The sequence below is a fragment of the Lucilia cuprina genome, chromosome 4 (assembly GCF_022045245.1).
Source record: "Lucilia cuprina isolate Lc7/37 chromosome 4, ASM2204524v1, whole genome shotgun sequence".
Lineage (NCBI taxonomy): Eukaryota > Metazoa > Arthropoda > Insecta > Diptera > Calliphoridae > Lucilia > Lucilia cuprina.
Window position 1 is genome coordinate 55,054,082 of NC_060952.1, and position 21,733 is coordinate 55,075,814.

The 21,733-nt window shown below is 29.0% G+C and overlaps 3 protein-coding genes across 3 annotated transcripts; 1 reads left to right on the plus strand and 2 right to left on the minus strand.

Annotated features, from left to right (window-relative positions):
* Positions 1-458: 458 nt before the first annotated feature.
* LOC124419209 (leucine aminopeptidase-like) lies at positions 459-2,515 on the minus strand. Its single transcript, XM_046947825.1, has 4 exons — positions 2,359-2,515; positions 1,947-2,233; positions 1,735-1,883; positions 459-864 (listed from the first exon to the last, which is right to left on the minus strand). Exons 2-4 carry the CDS (start codon positions 2,106-2,108, stop codon positions 459-461), a joined length of 717 nt encoding a protein of 238 aa, XP_046803781.1. The 5' UTR covers positions 2,109-2,233; positions 2,359-2,515.
* Positions 2,516-6,189: 3,674 nt separating this feature from the next.
* On the minus strand, positions 6,190-8,355 carry LOC124419210 (39S ribosomal protein L13, mitochondrial-like). Its single transcript, XM_046947826.1, has 2 exons — positions 8,344-8,355; positions 6,190-6,664 (listed from the first exon to the last, which is right to left on the minus strand). Exons 1-2 carry the CDS (start codon positions 8,353-8,355, stop codon positions 6,230-6,232), a joined length of 447 nt encoding a protein of 148 aa, XP_046803782.1. The 3' UTR covers positions 6,190-6,229.
* A 350-nt stretch (positions 8,356-8,705) lies between these two features.
* Positions 8,706-11,574, plus strand: LOC124419211 (xanthine dehydrogenase-like). The gene is given in 5 exon segments (XM_046947827.1): positions 8,706-8,716; positions 8,992-10,157; positions 10,160-10,641; positions 10,715-11,192; positions 11,264-11,574. Coding segments are annotated over 5 exon segments (2,328 nt in total). The 3' UTR covers positions 11,455-11,574.
* Positions 11,575-21,733: the final 10,159 nt, after the last annotated feature.

Genomic DNA, 21,733 nt, shown 5'->3' on the forward strand with positions numbered 1-21,733 from the left:
TCACTTAATCCAGGCTCTACATACTTAATTTCATGCTTTTAGGTTCAATATTATAGAAAATTCAAATTCTACCTTTTAAAGAACGAAAAAGTACCAAAAAGTCCTCTTTTATAGATTCTCATTTACTTCGGGCTCTACATGCTTAATTTCATGTTTATAGGTTCAATATTATAGAAAATTCAAAAAGTACCTTTTGAAGAACGAAAAAGTACCAAAAGTCTCCTTTTATAGGTTCTCATATAATCCATCCTCTACATAGTTAATTTCATGTTTCTAGGTTTAATATTATGAAATATTCAAAAAGTACCTTTTCTAAATTTCATGTTTCTAGGTTTAATTTAATAGAAAACTCAAGAAGTACCAGTCGAAGTACGAAATAGTCCCCTTTTATAGATTCTCATTTACTCCGGGATCTACATGCTTAATTTCATGCTTCTAAGTTTAATGTTAAAGAAAACTCAAAAAAAAGATGTCTGTGAGAATTCTTCAGCGCATGCATCAATTATTCCTTGTTCAGCCCAGACATTAGAGTTGGGACCCAAAGGCTTGGAAACCAATCTACCAATGGCAATAGCTAAGAGATAAGCTGGTATGGGTACCTCTTGCTTGAAAGTGGTCACACCGTCTTCTTTCTTAGCAACAAGAGCACTCATTAGAGCAGTCAATTCTTTCGGATGTTCCACAGTAGCTTCGTAAGTGAATTTAACAGCAGGAGTGTCTTGACATGGCATAATAGAACGTGCATGAATTGCCTGACATTGACTGAACATGTAGGGATGTTGTTTGCCCAATGTTTGTTCAGGATTCAGCCATTGAAGACCACTGGCATTGCTGGCGGTTTCATATTCGATGCGTACAAATAAACTGGAAATACGGAATGTATAATTTGTTATTTTTACATGCTTTCAAATCCTATTTTACATTAAAAACTTAAAATTTAACACTTAGCACCTCGAATTATCTCTTGTAATTTACAAGTTGTAAAATCGTATATAATTTAATTTCAGAATATATACTTAGGTATATTTGTTCCAAAAGTCGAAATTAAAACTATTCAATTAATAGCTTGGTATTTGAATTTGTATAATAAACATATTTTTTAATAACCATTTAACTAGTTTTCTGCAAAGGCGTTTTACATTACGTCTATATTTTCTTACCCTATCAAATTATCTGTGATAGAAAAATTTATGATTTTAAATAATCTTTGAGATTAAAAAAACAATAAAAATCTTAAATACATTCAATTGTTTTTATAGATAAAAACCACAGAAATTTTCTTAAGATAGATAAGGCTTAATAATCAGGAAAGTGTTATCGTAATGAAACTAAAAAGTATGTATAGACAGACCCTAAGATACTCTACAACCGACATTAGTGTATTTTAACTTTCGGAGTAATTGGGGTCTTGTTTAAATTATGGACTCTATACCGATTGATATAAATATGTACGTTTTACGTAAAACTAATACTTAACCATGCAATATAGAATATTAAGAGATTTGTGACCGTTAACGGTGTTACGGTGTAATCGTTCTGATGTACGATTTCTAAGTAACAATGGGTCATATGTTGCAGTAAGTATGTACTTAAATTATTCCCGTTTCATAAAAATTTAAGTCAGAATTTACATGTCAGAACGACAAAAAAAACTAGAATGACAAAAATTTAAGATGTCTACATGGCCAATGTTTTTGAGAGTTAAAAATTTTAGGACAAACATATATTACTTACTCTCCGGTAGCAGTACCCTGTGGTAATTCCAAAGTAAGTTTAGCACCAATATCATCAACTGGATCGCTAACAAAGTGGTTTAGTGGAATGGAAGACTTTCCAGAAACTATTTCAGCATTCAAAACTTTAACATCACGCACATCCAACAACTTAAATAATAAAGAAATTTTTATTACTAAACGCAAAGGCAATTTAGAAAGTGTAAAACTTACAATAGCAGGCAAATCCTTTTCCAATACATTAAAACGATGGGTAACTGAACCCTTCAACTTGGTGTTTTCAAAATCTACCTTCCAGTTCAAGACACTGTGTTGTGTGGTAATCAATTCTGGTTGGGAGTAAGAACTTGGATCAATTTTACCTAGACGACCCATTTTGCGTTGACTTTGTAGCGAATACAATGGAATTGTTTGTTGGAACCTTTTCGTATTAGGTGACGCTGGCGCTGTTAATGATGACGACGAAAATAGATGTTGTGTACTTAGAGTACGTGTTGAAACTGAGGGAAAATTGTGGAAAAAAGTTAAAACACTTGTAGAACACAATTACTTCAATAATGATATCAGATTATCAATGGTTATATGCTTATACTATTGAAATAATCTTATCACTAATGTGCATTACTTTAATTTAAAAGTTGGTTGGAATGTGTGGCTACTGTGGTAAATCAAAATATTTATATTAAAGTTATGAATCGTGGTTAATAGTTGTGCTGGTTGCTAACAACAAGTATTTTCTTTTTTTACAATAAATGTGAGGCACTATATCCCATATTATAAACTGGAGTGTTACATTAGAACAAAAACTAAATTCAGTTGGCATATTATTTGAGTGGGTGGAATTCATCACCTTTGGCGATTAATAAATTTTTTGCTTTCTTACCGGCAAATAAAATTAATTGCTTATAAATTGCAATTTGCAACTCAATTCACTTGATAATGACATCAACAAAAAACATTAACCTAAATGATGAATGAATATTCTGGCAACACTAGAATGCTAAAATTTGCAAAAACAATGCTGTTGCCAGATAAATTAGATTACAAGTGGAGGGATTTTAGCAAATCTCCAGTTTGCTTGTTTTACTGGAATATTTATAGTGTCTCACATAAGTATTCGAATTTGGCTGTACTTTGAAAAGAAACATAATTAAATAATATTTTTGTGTGTGAAATAAATAATTAAATTTGTTATATTGTCTAAAGTCCTATCACACTCTTTAAAATTTAGAAAAATTACATTTACCTCCTAATTGATTTAACTTTTTTAAAATAGACCATAAAATTGCCTCACAAAAGTATTTGAATTTTCCTGTATTTCATATATCACCATATTTTATGAAACACAAAAATTATAAACGAGTGGTTTTTTTCTTAAAATTGTGTTGTATATTTTTGGCCAATTTGTTCCACAATTTTGAAGTATTTGTACCATCTTTTCATGTAATATCATTAAAATGACGATTGTTGACCATATTTGCTATTTTTTTCTTTTTTCAGAAAAAAACCAAACTTTAATATTGGGATTTAATAGACCCCTGAGGTATATAAAAAATAATAATTTTTGTTATAAGGATCTGTACTTAAAAGTTCCAAGATGTATTTTTGGTGTCGTTCTTCTGTTTCTAATTGAATTGTATGGATCTTAAGTCCCTTTTCGTACCACTAGGGTCGATATTTTCCGACAAAGTTGGCTAATCTACTTTCATGTACATATTAGCACTAAAATATTTTAAAATTTCAATACATTATATCGGCATACAATTCCAAAACATGCCTTTACAAAACGCCATCCTATACAGTAGATTTCAGTTTTTACTATTCGTAACTTTCACGCTTATGTTGCCCATTACAATAACGATGTAAGTAAAAAATTTTGGGTTTATTTTGATAATAGTAATCAATATTTAAACTGATATCGATATTTTTGAGTTTGACCATAATGATATAGTGGCATGCAGCGTGGACGTCATTGGTATATAAAATAATGATACTACCATATTGAATGGTGTTTCTTTGAGGCATGTTTTGGAGTTGTACACTTCCACAATACATTGAAAACTTATAATATATAAAAGCTGATATCTAAAAGAATATATACAAGAAAACTTTCCCCGAATTTTTTGACCCTTGTATTATGAAAATGGACTTAAGTTCCAATATATTGAATTAGCGACAGAATAATGATATCAATAATATATCTTGGATCGTTAAATACAGATTCTTGTAACGAAAAATACTATTTTTAGATACTCCAAGGGGTCTATTAAATCAAAATATCAAATTTTGATTTTATCTGTGGAAAAAAATAGTACAAATTTTGCCAAAAATCACCATTTTAATGATTTGACATAAAAAAAGGGTACAAATTCCCAATAATAATATGATCAAATATGAAATACAGGAAAAATTCGTACACTTTTGTGAGGCAATTTTATGGAATTTTTGTTTAAAAAAAGCTAATTTAAGTAAATGTAAATTTTTCAAGTTTTAAAAAGGACCTAAGGACTGTCTAAACCAGCGTTGCGCGTTCATATTGTTCTAATTACGAAGATTTTCGGCAATTCACACGTACACAACCCGATCATAAATAAAACTCATAGCAAGAGCGTAAAAATTGCAAAAATTTTGTAAAAACAACAACAACATTTTCAAACAAGAGAATAACTTGCAAAAAACTGGTACACTCCAAAAACTTTTCAGGAATGCATAATATTAAAAATACATAAAAACAATATTTTTAATACTTTTTTTTTAAACATTTTACATTAAAAGCTTTAATCTTTGTTTAGAAATAAACGTTTTTCTCTTCTTTGAATATGCTTTATCTGTAAAATTTACAATTTTACTTCTTATAAAATTTTATCATAGCAAGCGTAACTAGGAAATCTTTTTTCTAAGTGTTTTTTTAGTATTTTCTTACCACTACAATAACAGTTTCTCTTTCTGCGCTTGGCTGGTCTAAACCATATAACAAAATATTTTATTTTTTTGCACACAAAATATATTAAATTTGGTTTCTTTTCATAGTTTACCTAAATTCGAATACTTATGAGAGACACTGTATATAAATTGTTTTAAACCAACATAGAATTTAAAAAATTAATTTAAAAACATTTAACGCTGCACATCTACCAGTTAAACTATTATAAGATGTTGAGAAAAAGGCAATCAAACTCTTTTAATATAAGATCGAAAACATTTTTTTAACGATTTAAGGACTATATATTACTTTTTTAATATTATTTTTAAAATCACGAAAGTTATTTTTATTTTAACTCTTAATTTGGTTACCCCCCTCAAAATATTTATTGTAATGTAATATGATGTTACCCAAATTTATTTTTATTAGAGAAAACCTAACAACTATTTTTTTGTTTTATTTTATAATAATATTTTAATTTACATTTATGTAATATATAAGTTTTATTGGGTTTTTATGGTATATAACTAAACACATTTTAAGAAATTATTAGTTATAAAATCATTTTTATAATGTTATATAACATAAAATTTAAATTATGACATTTAAGATTTTTTTGTTCGTTTTTAATAAAACTTAATGTGGAAAAAACCCGCTCTCTGAATGATGCAGTTGGACAGATTGCTAAGATTTTCACGTTTATGTCCTTTTGTTGCATTGATCCTGGTATATAAAATCATCATATCCATTTTTTTTATTTTCTAAAATACTTATTAAGCTGTTTATTCTGATTTTAGGAATCCTCGTGATCTGAAGATTACTCTAGCAGTTTTAATTTATATTAAAAAAATTTTTCAGGATAGGCAAGCAAATTATAAATCAAAATATTAAAAAATGAATACTTGATCAAACTTTTAAGTTTTTCTTTAACTTGCGCAGACATGAAACTTACGTTCTTAAGAATTATTATTTCTGAAACCCAAAAAATTTAGGTTTCATTAAAAAAATAGTGAAGTTCAACTAACTAAATTTAAGGAAGGTTTTTGTTGCTCAAACAAGCCGAAACTTGGAATTCTTCTTTGTTTTCATAAAGATTTTCGAAAATTGGAATTATTCTAAAAGCTCGAAATCACAAGGATTTTTAGAAGTGCAACTTTTTTTAATTGAATGCCAACTTCAGACATTTTACACTTTTGTAGATAAAAATTTTAAAATATGAATTTTAAAGAAATTTTAGAATATTTTTTTTAGAATTTCGTTGATAGAGACGTTAAATTAAATTGTAGGAGTGAACAATTTATCAGAAAAATGTCCGTTATAATCATAGGATTCTTGAATTTTAATGTTTGAACATTTTCTAAAATTTTATATTCGAAAGTTATACAAAATTTCAATCGCTTTCGATCTTGCCTCCAGATGTCTTGCTGCAAAATATTTCGAAGAAAAAACTTGCATATACTGATGAAAGCAATTCCTAAGTATTTAGCAATCCCTATACAAATACATATTATAGATAATTTAAAAAATATTTAATTTGATTTAACAAAACACTTTTCAACGAATTTATTAAAGTTTAACGTAAAATATAATCTTTTGGATAATCCATAATTGAAGGGAAGTTTTCCAAGGTTTCCTTGTCTATGTGATCTAATCGCTGTGGTACTTCACGTGGTGTTCTAATTTGATTCGTTACATTTGCTAAAATTTCCTCAGGAACATTATCATCGGCAAATAAATGAAGCCTCTGCATTGTGTGACGACGTTGAAGATTGCCTTTCATTGAATTATAGACCGCTTTGTGCATTACCATAGTGGGATCTTTATCATGTAATTGCCAAGCGAGAGTCCAACTGGCACCTCCAGGATAACCAGTGTGATGGAAGTATACACGTTTCACCCATTCATCACCAGGTAATGCGATTTCCTTTGTATTAATAACAACTACATGATCACCGCAATCATCTGCAAAGGGAAATGAGAAAATATTCAAGAATTTACAAAAAAAAAACTTGGGTATTTACCATTAATTTTGTGATTTTTTTATTCTATGTAACACTGACTTTATTTGGTTCTTATAAATAAAATAGAGGTGATTTGGAATTATTTATAATTTACAAACGAAAATAAATTTTTTTTATTCTTTGACATTTCATTTTATGTAATTAAAACTGAAAAAAGAAAAGTTGTACATTTCGGTATTGAAAATTAAAAAAGTATTTCACATTTTGTATTAGTGCAGATAAAAATAACAAAAAGTGGTGTTTATAATATGTTTTGAGATAAAATATATGTTCAAAAAAAATAATTAACTAATATTTTCATTCACTAGGATAAAAAATTCCATTAATAACACACCCCTAAAGGGGCCGAAATTGAAAAAAGTACCAGACACCTTTCCGCTTATTTTTTAAATGAACGACGATAAGCTTTAAACTATTTTTGTATCTTTTCTAGTTTAGGAGATACGAGGTTACCGAATTTACCCTTTTTTACTTCCTAAACATTCGAATTTCCAAAAATCCCGTCTTAGTGGATCTATTTGGTGGGAGACCAACCCCCAGTCCAATTTTCAGCTATTTAGCTTTATTCGTTTAGGCTGTGCGATGATGAATCAGTCAGTTACGTTAGAATTTTATATATTATTCTAATTTTACATTGATGTTTCTACTTTCATTTTCTTTTGTTTTTAATGGCATTCAGATTTAATTGAAAATTTGAAATAGTAAATAACACAAATGTTTTCTACAACAATCTGGACTCTTTTGTATAACAAAACAAACTAAATATTATTGTAACAAATTTAGGGGAATTTAAAAAAAAATGTAATACAAAATTAAATCAAATAATAATGAAACTAAAACAAATCATAATTATAAAACAAAATTACAAAAAATAATAATTAAATTTAATAACTAAAAAAAGATAAAAAATTAGTATTTAAAATTTACATATTTAAACAAACTAAAATGAAAAAAAATAATGAAAATAAAAAATATGAAAAATTATATAATTGGAATTTAAGAAAAAAATCTAAATTTTAATAAATTTTCTTATATATTTACGGATTAAATTAGCTCAGTCCTGCAGTTCTGACCCAAATTAGTAAATTAAATTTATTGGTTCACTATTTTTTTTCTTCTAATTCTGGCGGCGATTAACAAAGGAAGTTTCTTTCTTTCATGATGTAACCCACGTAATGGTTTACATCATCGTGTTAATTATATCCCTTTTTTAACACTTTGACCAAAAGTCCCCACGTGTTCTTAAATATTATTATTGTTTTTTTTTAACAAAATTATTTTTCCTTTTATTTCTTTTAGGATTTAAAGATCCATAATGTGGGTCTTCCAATTTTCTTTTAACCTATTTTAAAAATTCTTATTCTTTTACATATGTATATTCTTTAAGCTTGTTTTAAAGAAGAATTTTGCCATCCAGATCATTCGGTAACCGTTGAACAATTTGGTCAAACAAATACAATAAATAAAAAAGGAAAAACTTTAAATCCTAACAGAAAAAAAGTAATTTTGTTTAAAAAAAGGAAAAAAACCTTTAAATCCTAAAAGAAGTAAAAGAAAAAATAATTTTGTTAAAAAAAAAACAAAAATAATATTTAAGAACACTTGGGGACTTTTGGTCAAAGTGTTAAAAAAGGGATATAATTAACACGATGATGTAACCCATTACGTTCATTACCATTTATTTTAGTTTGTTTAAATATGTAAATTCAAAATACTATTTTTTATCTTTTTTTAGTTATTAAATTTAATTATTATTTTTTGTAATTTTTTTTTATAATTATGATTTGTTTTAGTTTCATTATTATTTGATTTAATTTTGTATTACCTTTTTTTTAATTCCTCTAAATTTGTTAAAATAATATTTAGTTTGTTTTGTTATACAAAAGATTCCAGATTGTTGTAGAAAACATTTGTGTTATTTACTATTTCAAATTTTCAATTAAATCTTAATGCCATTAAAAACAAAAGAAAATGAAAGAAGAAACATCAATGTAAAATTACAATAAGTTAAGAAGGGTTATTTAAACCATGATATCTATGTATAAAATTCTAACGTTACTGACTGACTGATTCATCATCGCACAGCCTAAACGGTTAAAGCTAAAGAGCTGAAAATTGGTCTTCCACCAAATAGATCCACTAAGACGGGAAGTTCGAATGTTTAGGGGGAAAAAAAGGGTAAAAACGGGTAAATTCGGTAACCTCGTATCTCCTAAACTAGAAAAGATACAAAAATAGTTTAAAGCTTATCGTCGTTCATTTAAAAAATAAGCGGAAATGTGTCTGGTACTTTTTTCAATTTCGGCTCCTATAGATTTTTATTGGCTTATGCTCCTTCCAATAAACTTGATTCAAAATACATATCTGGCGGTAATATTCTCAACAGACCTGTTTCTAGCGGCAGGCAAATATTTGAAAAAAATGAACATGATTATCCTGTAAAAAAACCTACGGAGAAACATGAAGGTCTCTTGCAGTGCTCTGGCGAAGCAATATTTACCAACGATTTACCTCCTCAGTCACAGCAACTTTGGGCTGCCTTTTTTTCGGCTAAGAAGGTTGGTGCTACAGTGATTGACATTGATTCAACTGAGGCAATGAAATTACCTGGTGTAGTGGCTGTATTTACAGCTAAAGATGTACCTGGAAAAAATCTTATTTCCGTACCAGACAACTTTTTCTTTGTCGAAGAGGAGGAACTTTTCTTAACTGGAGAAGTCAAATTTTATAACCAACCGGTTGGTATTGTAGTGGCCGAATCAAATACTTTGGCATATAAAGCAGCTGAATTGATCAAAATTAAGTATGAGGGCAGCACCAAAGAAGTATTTTCCACCCTTAGGGAAGTTTTAAATGGTGGGCCATCAAACAGGATACAACATTCTATTAAATCTGATGCTACAGAAGATGCAATGAAAACGGACAATTATGATTTAGAGATGAAAGGTGAACTGGAAATGGGGTTACAATATCATTTCTTCATGGAACCTCATAGCACTGTAGCCATACCTTCTGAAGGTGGCATTCAATTGTATGTTGCTACGCAGTGGATGGACTTGGTTCAAATTGTGGTTTCAAATCTACTGAACCTGAAAAATAATGAAGTTCAAGTTATAACCCGTCGCCTTGGTGGTGGTTATGGTGGTAAGGCCACGCGTTGTAATCCTGTCGCTTGTAGCGCTGCTTTGGCAGCCTACAAACTGAACAGACCAGTCCGTTTTGTTCAATCTATTGAGTCAATGATGGATACTTTAGGCAAAAGGTGGCCATGCAATGTGGACTACAATTTTTATGTGAAAGAGTCGGGTAAATTCGTCAAACTAATTTCTAAATTTTATGAAGACGCTGGATATTCTCCTAATGAATCTCCAATGGGTCATACCTTGCTGGTATCAAAAAACTGTTATGACTTCACTTCAGACAACTTTATCTTGGATGGCTATATGGTGTTGACCGATTCTCCAAATAATACAGCATGCAGAGCCCGGGTTCTGTAGAAGGCATAGCTATGATAGAAAATATCATAGAACATGCAGCCTTTGAATTGGGTCTGGATCCCTTAGAGATTCGACTGACTAATTTAATTCCTGGGCACAAAATGGCGTCCATGATACCACGATTTATCGACTCAACTCAATATAAAATAAGAAGACAAGAAATCATTGAGTTCAATAAGCAAAACCGATGGATTAAACGAGGTATTGGTTTGGCTACTATGGAATATCATATTGGTTATTTTGGACAATTCCCTGCAACTGTAGCAATTTATCATGGTGATGGTACAGTTGTTATTACACATGGCGGCATAGAAATGGGTCAGGGCATGAACACAAAAATTGCTCAAGTAGCAAGTCACACATTGGACATTCCTCTAGAGTTAATTCGAATTGAGGGCAGTAATAGCATTAACGGCGCTAATTCAATGGTAACAGGAGGTTCAATTGGTAGTGAAACTGTTTGCTTTGTAAGTACTATTTTATAAATGTTGTTTTATTATGCATCAATCCAATAAAACTTTTTTATAATGCCCCAATTAGGCTGTGCGCAAATGTTGCAATGCGTTGAATGAACTTCTCAAACCTATTAAGGAAGAACTAAAAGATCCTAATTGGAAGAGTATAATAAATGAAGCTCATAATCGTAATTTAAATTTAATAGCAAGTGATGGCTGTAAAACTGGTGAAATGGACCCATATACTGTGTGTTCACTTGGTCTCACTGAAGTTGAACTAGATGTCTTAACAGGAAATTATCTCGTCAAACGCGTAGACATATTGCAGGATGCTGGAGAAAGTTTAAATCCAAATGTTGATGTTGGACAGGTAGAAGGCGCATTTGTAATGGGTTTAGGCTACTGGACAACCGAACTCTGTGTCACAGACAAAACCACTGGAGAACTTAAAACAAATCGTACATGGAACTACAAACCACCTGGAGCTAAAGATATTCCAATAGATTTTCGTATTGAACTTTTGGCACAAAGTCCAAATCCGGCAGGTTTTATGAGATCAAAAGGTAAGTAGACAGTGATTTCTTAACCAATGACATATATCTCTAAGTATGTAATTACACATTTACTTTTTTAGCAACTGGAGAACCTTCCATATGCTTGCCAGTTAATGTAGCTTTTGCTCTACAACAGGCAATGCAATCAGCACGAGATGATGCTGAATTGCCGAAGAAATGGATAACTTTAAGAGCCCCTATGACACCCGATTATATTCTTTTAAATTGTGGAACGGATGTCACCATGATGACTCTAGCAAACAAGTACTAAACTGTAGAAGTACTAAACTTTTATTCGATATTAAATGTATTAAATGTATGCATTTTAAATTATAAATGTATTTTAATCGTTGTTAACTTTTTATGTTAAATAAAAATCAATTAACAAGTTTATGTATGTATGTATGCATGCATGTATGTATGTATGTATGTATGTATGTATGTATGTATGTATGTATGTATGTATGTATGTATGTATGTATGTATGTATTTATGTATGTATGTATGTATGTATGTATGTATGTATGTATGTATGTATGTATGTATGTATGTATGTATGTATGTATGGACTTATTTTGTAAAATACCGCAGGTATGTATATACACAGACCAAAAATAAAATAAATGTTGGTTATCTATAACCAAAACAATATTGGTTGCTAAATAATAGTTGATGGAGTAGCCTTAAGCTTCTTCTAGACATACAGGAACTTTAAACATACGAACAAACCCCTGCAGTTCGGCGGAAAAGTCCCAAACTTTCTTTTAAATATTTAGGGATATCCCTAGCTACTGACTGTACAGCTGTTTTAGCATTTTTTTGTCCTACAAGAAAGTCAATCGTTACCCCATACAAAAATCGTAAATTCGTTTTTTTATGTATCCATTCCCTTCCTTAAAAAAGAAGAATAAGAAAGTATGAGTGTATACCAAATAACGAATATACTTTACAAACGAATCATTAATTCCCATATTCATAAATGCTTAATAAAGTTATTGATAATTTATTGTAAGAATTTTGTATGGAAAATGTGCGTAATAAACTTAAAATAAGCGATTAATATCTTTAAAGATGAATTCATAAATGATTGACTGAATGGTGTGTGACAATATTAATGAACTAAACACAGATAAAAAAATTAGTACCTAGCGCTCATTTTATTTATACATATATATGTACATGTATAAGTCGGAATAAATCACTTGTATCCTCTGGGCATGCGCACAACATAAATCAATGATATCAATATTTTTTACATCACAGGAAACAAAAACATTTTCAATTGTCAACAATTAGTAAACTTTTTTATTTACATTTCCTCAAACAGTTTTTATTGAATTAAGTGTAAATAACTCATTCATACAATTATTCCTTAAGTCGCCTAAATACAATATAATACATAAATGCATACATATGTACATATTCATAAGAGTGAGTGTCTCATGTAAGCGTGTGCGTAAGCATATGTATTTATTTTATGAACTTAGCTGTCAAAGTGTTTTTGGCTTAAGGTGCCAAAACTGTCAAATTGTGTGAAAATTTATGGATTTTTGTGGTCGCCCATGTTGTATTTTATAATTTTTTTTAAACGTACAAGCAAACTACCAAAATATGTATGTATTCACAATTTAATTTTACACAAGCTTAAGATTTTCTATGTACATATTTGCATTAATATGCAGTACAAGTATAAAAGTGGCTCATGAAGAATGTCTATAATGCAAACAAATGTCATATATCATACTTAAAAGAACCACACCTCTTATAAAAAATAAAACTAAAATTTAGTTTACATTAATTTCCTCATACTGCACAGTGAGACATTTGTCACTTAGAACGACAAACTTCTCCAAGCGTTCCAAATGAAAATAAGCAATATAAGTCTGCTGTCACGCCCATTTTTTTACAAGTATATATTGAATAAAAATAAATTTTTGGTTATAGGTATCTCAAAACCTTTTTCAAGTTTTATAAATTTTTAGAAAGACAATTGTGTAAAGATTAAAATTCGAGCACATCTAATGACAAATGTTATTTGAACCTATATCCTTTCAAACACATTTTCAAAGTTTAGGGACTTTAAACTTCTGTATTAATATTTAGGGTTTTTAGTTACTGCTAACTCGAATAACAAGCAAGTACTTCTTTCTCGTTTTTGTCGTTCTAAAAGTGCTAAATGTCTCACTGTGGTACTTGTTCCAATTTTTTTAAATTTAAAAAGTGTCTCTTTTTATAAAGACTCAAATAAACTACTAATTTCAGTTAAAATAAATTTATTTCAGAACATTATAAGCATTAAAGTCTTTTTCTGAAATGGACCGTATATGGAGGGTAGGGCCAATTGTGATACACAATATAAAATTAATAAAAACATTCAATTTTGTAAAAAAAATAAATTTTTTACCGGTTAACTGAGACATATTTTAAAAAAACCGAAATATGCAATAAAACAGTTTTTTCGGTTAATCGGGTAACCGATTTATAAACACTATATGTGTTGAAAATACAATATGTGAGAAGAGCGTAAGGTTATTGTTGTAAAAAACGTCACAATTTCACTTCTTGGTGTTCTGTGTTTCAGAATATAATAAGTTTTTGACACTCAGTACGTTTCTCCTGAAAACAATTTTAACCATTTTTATAACAAATAAGTCTTCAATATTTGCTCAATTTTACATTTTCCAACTCTACCTTAAATATAAAATAACGACAATTAATGCAAAATGAAACAAAACACACGAAAAACCAACAAAGTACACAAAGCAATAAAACCAACAAACAAACCACACTTTTGGTTCAAGGACGAACGCTATTGAAAATGATTGAAATCGATTTATTATTTCTCCTAGCCCCCATACAACCGTACCCTCGAATCGGGCCTTTATTTATATTATATAATATTTTATAATGTCAACAAAAATTAGTTTTATAGAACAATAAATGACAATACTAATTTTTATAGTGATCGGGCCTCATTTGACCCTAGCTCTCATACAAACTCCCTTTCAGAAAATGACTTGAAGGTCAAAATTAACTTATAATTACTAATAAAACGATTAAAATCTACATAAATGACTTTGAAGTATACGTAAATTTAACTACCAAAATTTATAAGGATAGGCCCATATTTACCCCTACCCCCTATGAGCCCTCTTGTAGAAAATCTCTATTTTTGTCAACAATAAGTAAAACGATTCCACAATAAAACAAATTAAATGCTTTAGTTTTTAAAAAATAATCCAATTTTATATCATATGGTCGACAATGTCCGACTATAAATTCATACTTGTTTCCTTATATCTCCGTTATTAATGGACAGCATTTTTGATGTTAAAAAGAAAACTTCTCGAAAGCGTGTCTGACTAAATTATTAAAGATGTGGATCATGAAGATATCTGAGATCTTTTGAATATTTTATAGCTTTATATTAGTAAAGCCTTTACTTTTTCTTAAGTATTTCTAAAATATTCTTTGGCAATCGTTTTATTCTTTGAATTGTGTTTTCAAAAAATCAGTTTTGTACATATAATTAAGCCAATGATAATTCTCCAACATTTGCTTTGACATACTTTTTAAATAACTATTTTCGGAGATACAATTTAGAACCAATAGTTCTAACCGGTTGATACTAATCAACGTTATAATTTTAATTATTTTAAAGGATTACAAACTATAATGTTTATACCCAACAACAAAAAAGATTACCTTAGCGTATTTTATACCAACCAACACCACCCTAACATATTGTATAACGATCAGTCCATAAGTGATTAAGACCTTTGTCCCCTTCAAGACCCCTTCAGAAAATGAATTTAACTCTAAATTTCTATTATGAGTATGGCGATAAAATTCAACCAACATCTATTTACAAGACTTTATGAAGATCGGTGTAAAATTGTCCTTATTTCCTGTAACGGTTCCCTTTAGAAAAAAACTTTAAAGCTGATAACTGAACTAAAAATACAGCGATGTAATCTGACCAACCAAAATCTGACTATTTTCACATATAACGTTTATTTCATATATAACTGACCAGTTTAGGTTTAAAAAAATTATAAGAACTATTGTTTACAAAAATTTCTTTATTTTTTAGTTCGGAAATACTTTAAAGATCTATTCCAAATACTACCCTGATAATTATATTAATTTCGATTATAATTCGAACATAACTGATAATGATTTTTATACAAATTTTGGTAATAAATTTGTGTTTTTGATTTTAAGAGCAAATGAAAGTATCGTTCCAATTGCATAAGCGCAAAATCGGTTTAAAATTGTAAAAATTATTACGCCTAACATTTATCTGAAAACAATAATGAATGATGTTAACACATAAATTGCGAACATCAAACTCAAGATATGTATGCAATATTGGCAAACATTTTTAAAATCATAGTAAATATTATATTGTGTTCAACCAATTTAAATGAAACTTAGGAAAAAAATATAATGAAGACCTGTATTAAAGATTATATCAAAATCATAGTAGAAAAAATAAAGGTATAACCGTTCTCTCTTTTCGTAGTCTTATTAAACTTCTGACGTTTAAGCGATTTATTATTTTATATGCTACCGTATTTACTTTATAAAAATCAGTAAAGCAGAGTTGTCATATTTTATGTCAGAAAATTTATGGATTTTGCAAAAATTTATTAAATTAATTAATAATTAGGTTCTGAAAAGTATGTATACGTGAGCTTATCTCGAGCCTATTTTTAAATTTGATATATATTGGAGAAGTTATTTTGATATATAACTGATTTTTTTTTTGTTTGAAAAGGCTATAGTTTTCCATTAGGATCAAATTCTTTCAAATCTGTTATTAGGCAAGGTATGAAATTCAAATATGTTTTCAGACACATATTTACATTATTCCAAAGGTTTTAGCTTATTAGGGTAACCCTTAAAAATAAAACCAATATTTGTTTGAAGAAAATTTTGTATTTACAAAATTTTCAATTATTTTACAGTGTGAGCAAAAAGTTTTCAAATCATTTGGTTAAATATATATTTAAATATAGCGATACTACTTTATAAAAAAGCCGTTCATTATACTAGCCATCCTAAAACAATTGATGAGTCACACCATAACAAGATTTCGTGATTTTCCATATTAAGGGAAGATATCGTATACTGTAGTAAATTAGGAATGACTGCGCCCGAAGTTCTAACCGAGGTAAAGTTGTAGATGCCAAATGGTGTAACCTTACTTTTAGCAAATGCGAAAAATTGTCAGGAGAAGAGTGAACGGGAGTGAGCCGAATCCAACGAAGGGCGCTGCGAATTATGGCCCCAAAACATAAAACGAAATATGGCCCCAACAAAGATACAGGACTTTTTGTTTTTTTATATATTTTTTGGAGTATTTCTACATTTTTACATTTGAAGTGATACTGCAATTTGCAAAAAATAACAAGTAGGAAAGTTTAGCCGGGCATGGCCGACCATATAATACCCTACACCATGAGCATATTTTTAAAATTATTACTTTTTATGAAAAAACTTTTATGTTGAATATTATTCCAAAATATTTAAGCAATTTATTGATAAAAAAAACCAAAATTTCTAAATGAGGCTTTATATAGGTCAAATATGGGCCGATCCTCGGTAAATTTGGGATAAGGATATATTTTTAAATAACAGTTAGTTTTGTTGAGTTTTATTGCGATACAAATGGTTACAAGTCAATTTTAGACGTTTAAGACATTTTTTGAAGGAGGGTTTGTATGGGGGCTTGGGTCAAATAAGGGCCAATCCTTACGAAAATCTGCAGTGTCATTTATACGTATATAAAACTTATTTGTACCAATTTTTAGAGAGATAATAGAATATTTGACGTAATTATGGAATAAAAAGTTCAAATCGGGAGGTACGGTTATATGGGGGCTAGGTGAAATAATGGACCGATTTCAACCATTTTCCTCCCTGTGCCAAAAAACATGCTTGGTCCAAATTTAATCAAATTATCTTGAAAATTGCGGCCTGTACCTTGCGCACAATGTTTACATGGACAGCCAGCCGGACAGACGGACGGACATGTCTTAATCGACACAAAAAAATGATTCTGAATCGATGAAATGACTTTAAGGTGGATATTGGACCAATATTTTTGTATGTTACAAACATCAGCACAAACGTATAATACCCTCCCCACTATAGTGGTGTAGGGTATAAAAATGACCACAATGTTGTGAAATGAAGAAATACCCCAAAACAAAACTTTTTTCCTTTGGGGCTCATTTTCATTCTTAAATTTTGCAAAATAGGTGAATATTAAAATATTAAAAAGGGACCTAAAAACCATATAATAGTTAGGGTTGATCTTTCATTATTACTATTTTTAATATTTTCTAAAAAATCAGTACATTATCGCGCGATATTTTATACATAAAATGCAACAAATATTATTACAAAAAATATTTTTTTATTAAATCGCGTGATTTTATAAAAAATATTTTATGTAATAATATTTGTTGTATTTTCATAAAATCTTTGTTAATTTTGAAGATTCTTGAAATATTTTTTGTAAAATTGCGCGATTTTAGAAAAAATATATTCTTAAAATTTTTTTTGTAAAATTATCAAACATTTTATAAAAATATAACAAAAATGATTAAATATGAAATTTTATAAATATATTAGCATATATTTGAGGGTGTCATAATATCCATTCACGTTATGACACACTAAAAAGTTTCATAGTGACAATTTTTATACCCTGCACCAGGGGTCCGCAAACTATGGCTCGCGAGCCAAACGTGGCTCTTTGGACGTGGAACTGTGGCTCTTTAGTTTCATACACATAATTTATTTATTTAAAAGAAATATATAAATATATATTATAAAATCATTCAGATTTAGTTAATAAGCAACGCAACTAACAAAACAATATACACAACTGTGTAACTTTGCTTAATCGTACTGTACAAAGAATAATAAGAAATTGGACTATGACATTGTTTTATAACAATAACATAACCTCTCCACACAGACGAGTTCTGTGTGAACTCAACACACTGCATTATTAGAAATTTTAATCGTTTTTTTAACCAAAATTCAAAATTTAAAATTTTTGAAAAAAAATTTTTTTGCTTTATTATAAATAAAAATATTACAAAGTATACATATATTTTTGAATTTTGCATTTACAGTTAATCTCAAAAATAAGTATACAGAAATACTGACAATTGGTTTTATTAAAAAAAGGATATTATTTTTTCAAAAATCAAAAAAGTAACACATTTAATTATTAAAAACAATAATTATAATTATTATTCACTACTTTTTTCCGGGTTTTTTGGTTACTTGAGTTCTCATTTAAGGTGTAGTTAAATAGGTGCAAAATTTACGTCTCAAAAGTAAGTATACAGATTATTTCAATATATATTTGGCTTAATGATATTAACAAAATTCATAAAAATTTAACCTGTTTAAATATAAGTAATTATTTTATAATAAAATATTCTGTACACTATAACATGGAAAAAATTTACTTTATGTTCCGAAAAAATTTAAATTTTTAGTAATTGATCTGAATATTATTTATAGGGGAAGTTTTTCCTGTTTAAGAACATCTGACTATTTAAACCCCCGAAGTTTTTAATCGGGTTTTCAATTATATCGTTTGTTCATTATGAAGCATTGGAAGACGATATTTTAACTTTTAAAATAATTGTTTCTTTACAATAATTACAATCCATTGCGGAACATTGCCGTTTTTAACATAGCATATAGTATAGTATTATTAATATCGCATTTTATTATATCTTAAAATGCGATATTAATAATATTTGTACTAGTCTCTATTAATTAAAACAAGTTTTTTGGTTCCAATCATCCAATAATCGTTAAATGGTGACCATGTCAATAACTTACACTACATATCGGTTCTGAAATTGATTATTGTCCAAAATAGTAAGATTTTTATATTAAATCAGGCTCAATTGGTTGTATGAATACGAATTGAACAATATTGAACACGGATATATCTTAATTTGTTGCTAGAACAAATAAAATGTCCGATCCATAAGACATGGTTATTGTATCGAGTATATCAAAATATGATTGGTAGCATTATTGTATGCTTTGGAAATCGGAGTATTTGGAAAACCTGTTTAAATTAAAGAAAATATATAGAATTATCCAAATTTTAAAGTTTATGTTGTAAGTCTTAAGATATCGCAGTTAAATTTCGAGTTTTTAAGAACGTACTGTATATAAAATGGTCAAATCCATGCATATAACATTACTTTCGATATAACAACTCTTTTTAAGAGTTAAAAATTATATTTTCAATGCATTATTTGTAGGGTTCAATAATCACTAGATCCAAAAACCGGGGTCTAAAGTGGAAAAAATCGCAGAAATGAGAACTGTTCTACTAATTAATTCCGGAGCCAATCGGCCCAAATTTCAAGATTTCGGAACTAAAAGTAGATTTTTTCCAAGTTATTGTGTAAAAAATATATTATTAAAAAATAATTATATTAATACAAGTAAAATTTTCATAAATTTTGTTAATATCATTAAAAATATATATACTGATATGATCTTTATACTTACTTTTGTGACGTAAAAATTGCACCTTTTTAACTTTAGCTTAAATGAGAACTCAAAGAATTAAAATATGAAGAAAAAAGTAGTAAATAACAAATATCATAATTGTTTTTAATAAATAAATGTGTTACTTTCTTGTTTTTTGAAAAAATAATATGTTTTTTTAAATAAAACCAATCGTCAGTATTTCTGTATACTTATTTTTGTGATTAACTGTATACTGACTAACTGTAATTTTATTAATTATTTTATGTGTATTTATAAATAAGTTATTAAATAACGATTGAGTGTAGTGAATTTTGTGACAATTTATAACAAAAGTTTTCATATTAAAAATATATAGTTTTTAAAAATTAAAAAATGGAAAATAATGTCGAAGGTGAATACTTTATTAAGATATAGGATAATTTTGTTAGACCAATTAAATTGGAAAAATTAAGGCGACTTTACAAATAAATAATATAAATATGAATTGGAATTTTACTTGGACTTACAAAAAAAAAAAAAACAAGTAAGAGTGTTATATTCGGCTATGCCGAATCTTATATACCCACCATCAAATCATTCATTCATTTATTCAGTCATGAGGTTTAATGTAATTTTCTGTATAAAATCGAATATAGGTGTTTGAAAGTTTCGACCGATCCTCATCAAATTAAGTTGAAAAATTTCAGTTCCTATAAAACTACCGTAATTTTGGTCAATTATAGACCGATTTTTATAAGCTTTTGTACATAAATTATGTGGAGTCAGTTATAGACCGATTTCCATTATATTTGATAAAGAGTTCACTGCTGTAATCGCAATTTTGAGTTAGTAATGAGCGTTAAAGTCATTTTCTGAAAGGGACCTTATAGGGGGTAGGGTCAATTACAAACTGATCCTCATAAAATATTGTGTGATACTTTCAGTTCCTATAAAACTACCGTAATAATATGAAAATTGTTTATGTCGAATTTGATCGCTGTACTCGCAGTTTTAAGCAAGTAATGAGCTTTAACGAGCTTTTGGCTCGCACAAAACCGTTATATGGGAGTAGGGTCAATTATGGACCCATCTTCATAAAGTTTACGAAAAAATAGTATAGTTCCTATAAAACTTTTTATGTCGCATTAAAGTAATTTTCTGAAGGGGACCATATATGTGGGGTAGGACCAATTATGAACCGATCCTTATAAAATTTTACGAAGAAATTTAAATTCTTATAAAACATGTTTGTGTCGAAGGGGAATTTTTATGGGGGGCAGTGTCAGTAATGGGCCTATCCTTATAAAATCTCGCAAAAAGAGATTTAAGTTCTCATTAAACATATTTGTGTCGAAACAATAGATTTTTGTGCCCATAAAACATGTTTGTGCCGAATTTTACCGCTATTGATGCTTCTCTTAGCCAGTTATGAGCGATGAAGAAATTATGTTCCCATGTTTGTGCCGAATGATTCTCTGAGCCAGTTATGGGCGATAAAGTCATTTTCTGAGGGGGACTTTATATGGTGGGTAGGGTCAATTATGGACCGATCCTTATAAAATTCTACAAAGAGATTTATGTTCCCCAGTTATGCGATAAATTCATTTTCTGAAGGGAGGCTTATATGGGGGCTAGACGAAATCGTGGACCGATATTGCTCATTTTCCATACCAAACAATCTGCATCAACTATAAGAATCTATGCAAAATTTCAGCTAGCTACTTCCATTTGGACCCTATCGTGTTTTCAACAGACAGACAGACGGACGGACATGGCTTGATCGTCTTAGATTCTAATAAGCACCCAGAATATATATACTTTTAGACGAATATTTCGATGTGTTACAAACGGAATGACAAAAACAATATACCCCCATCTTTTTTGATGGTGGATATAAAAATGATAACAAACGATAATTACACCACTATAAGAGATCTTTTAAACAATCATGGGCCATGCTGACGTATACAGCTCTGCCCAAGCTGGCTGGCTCCAAGGGGTCTCCCTTGTCAGACGGGCCATAGGAC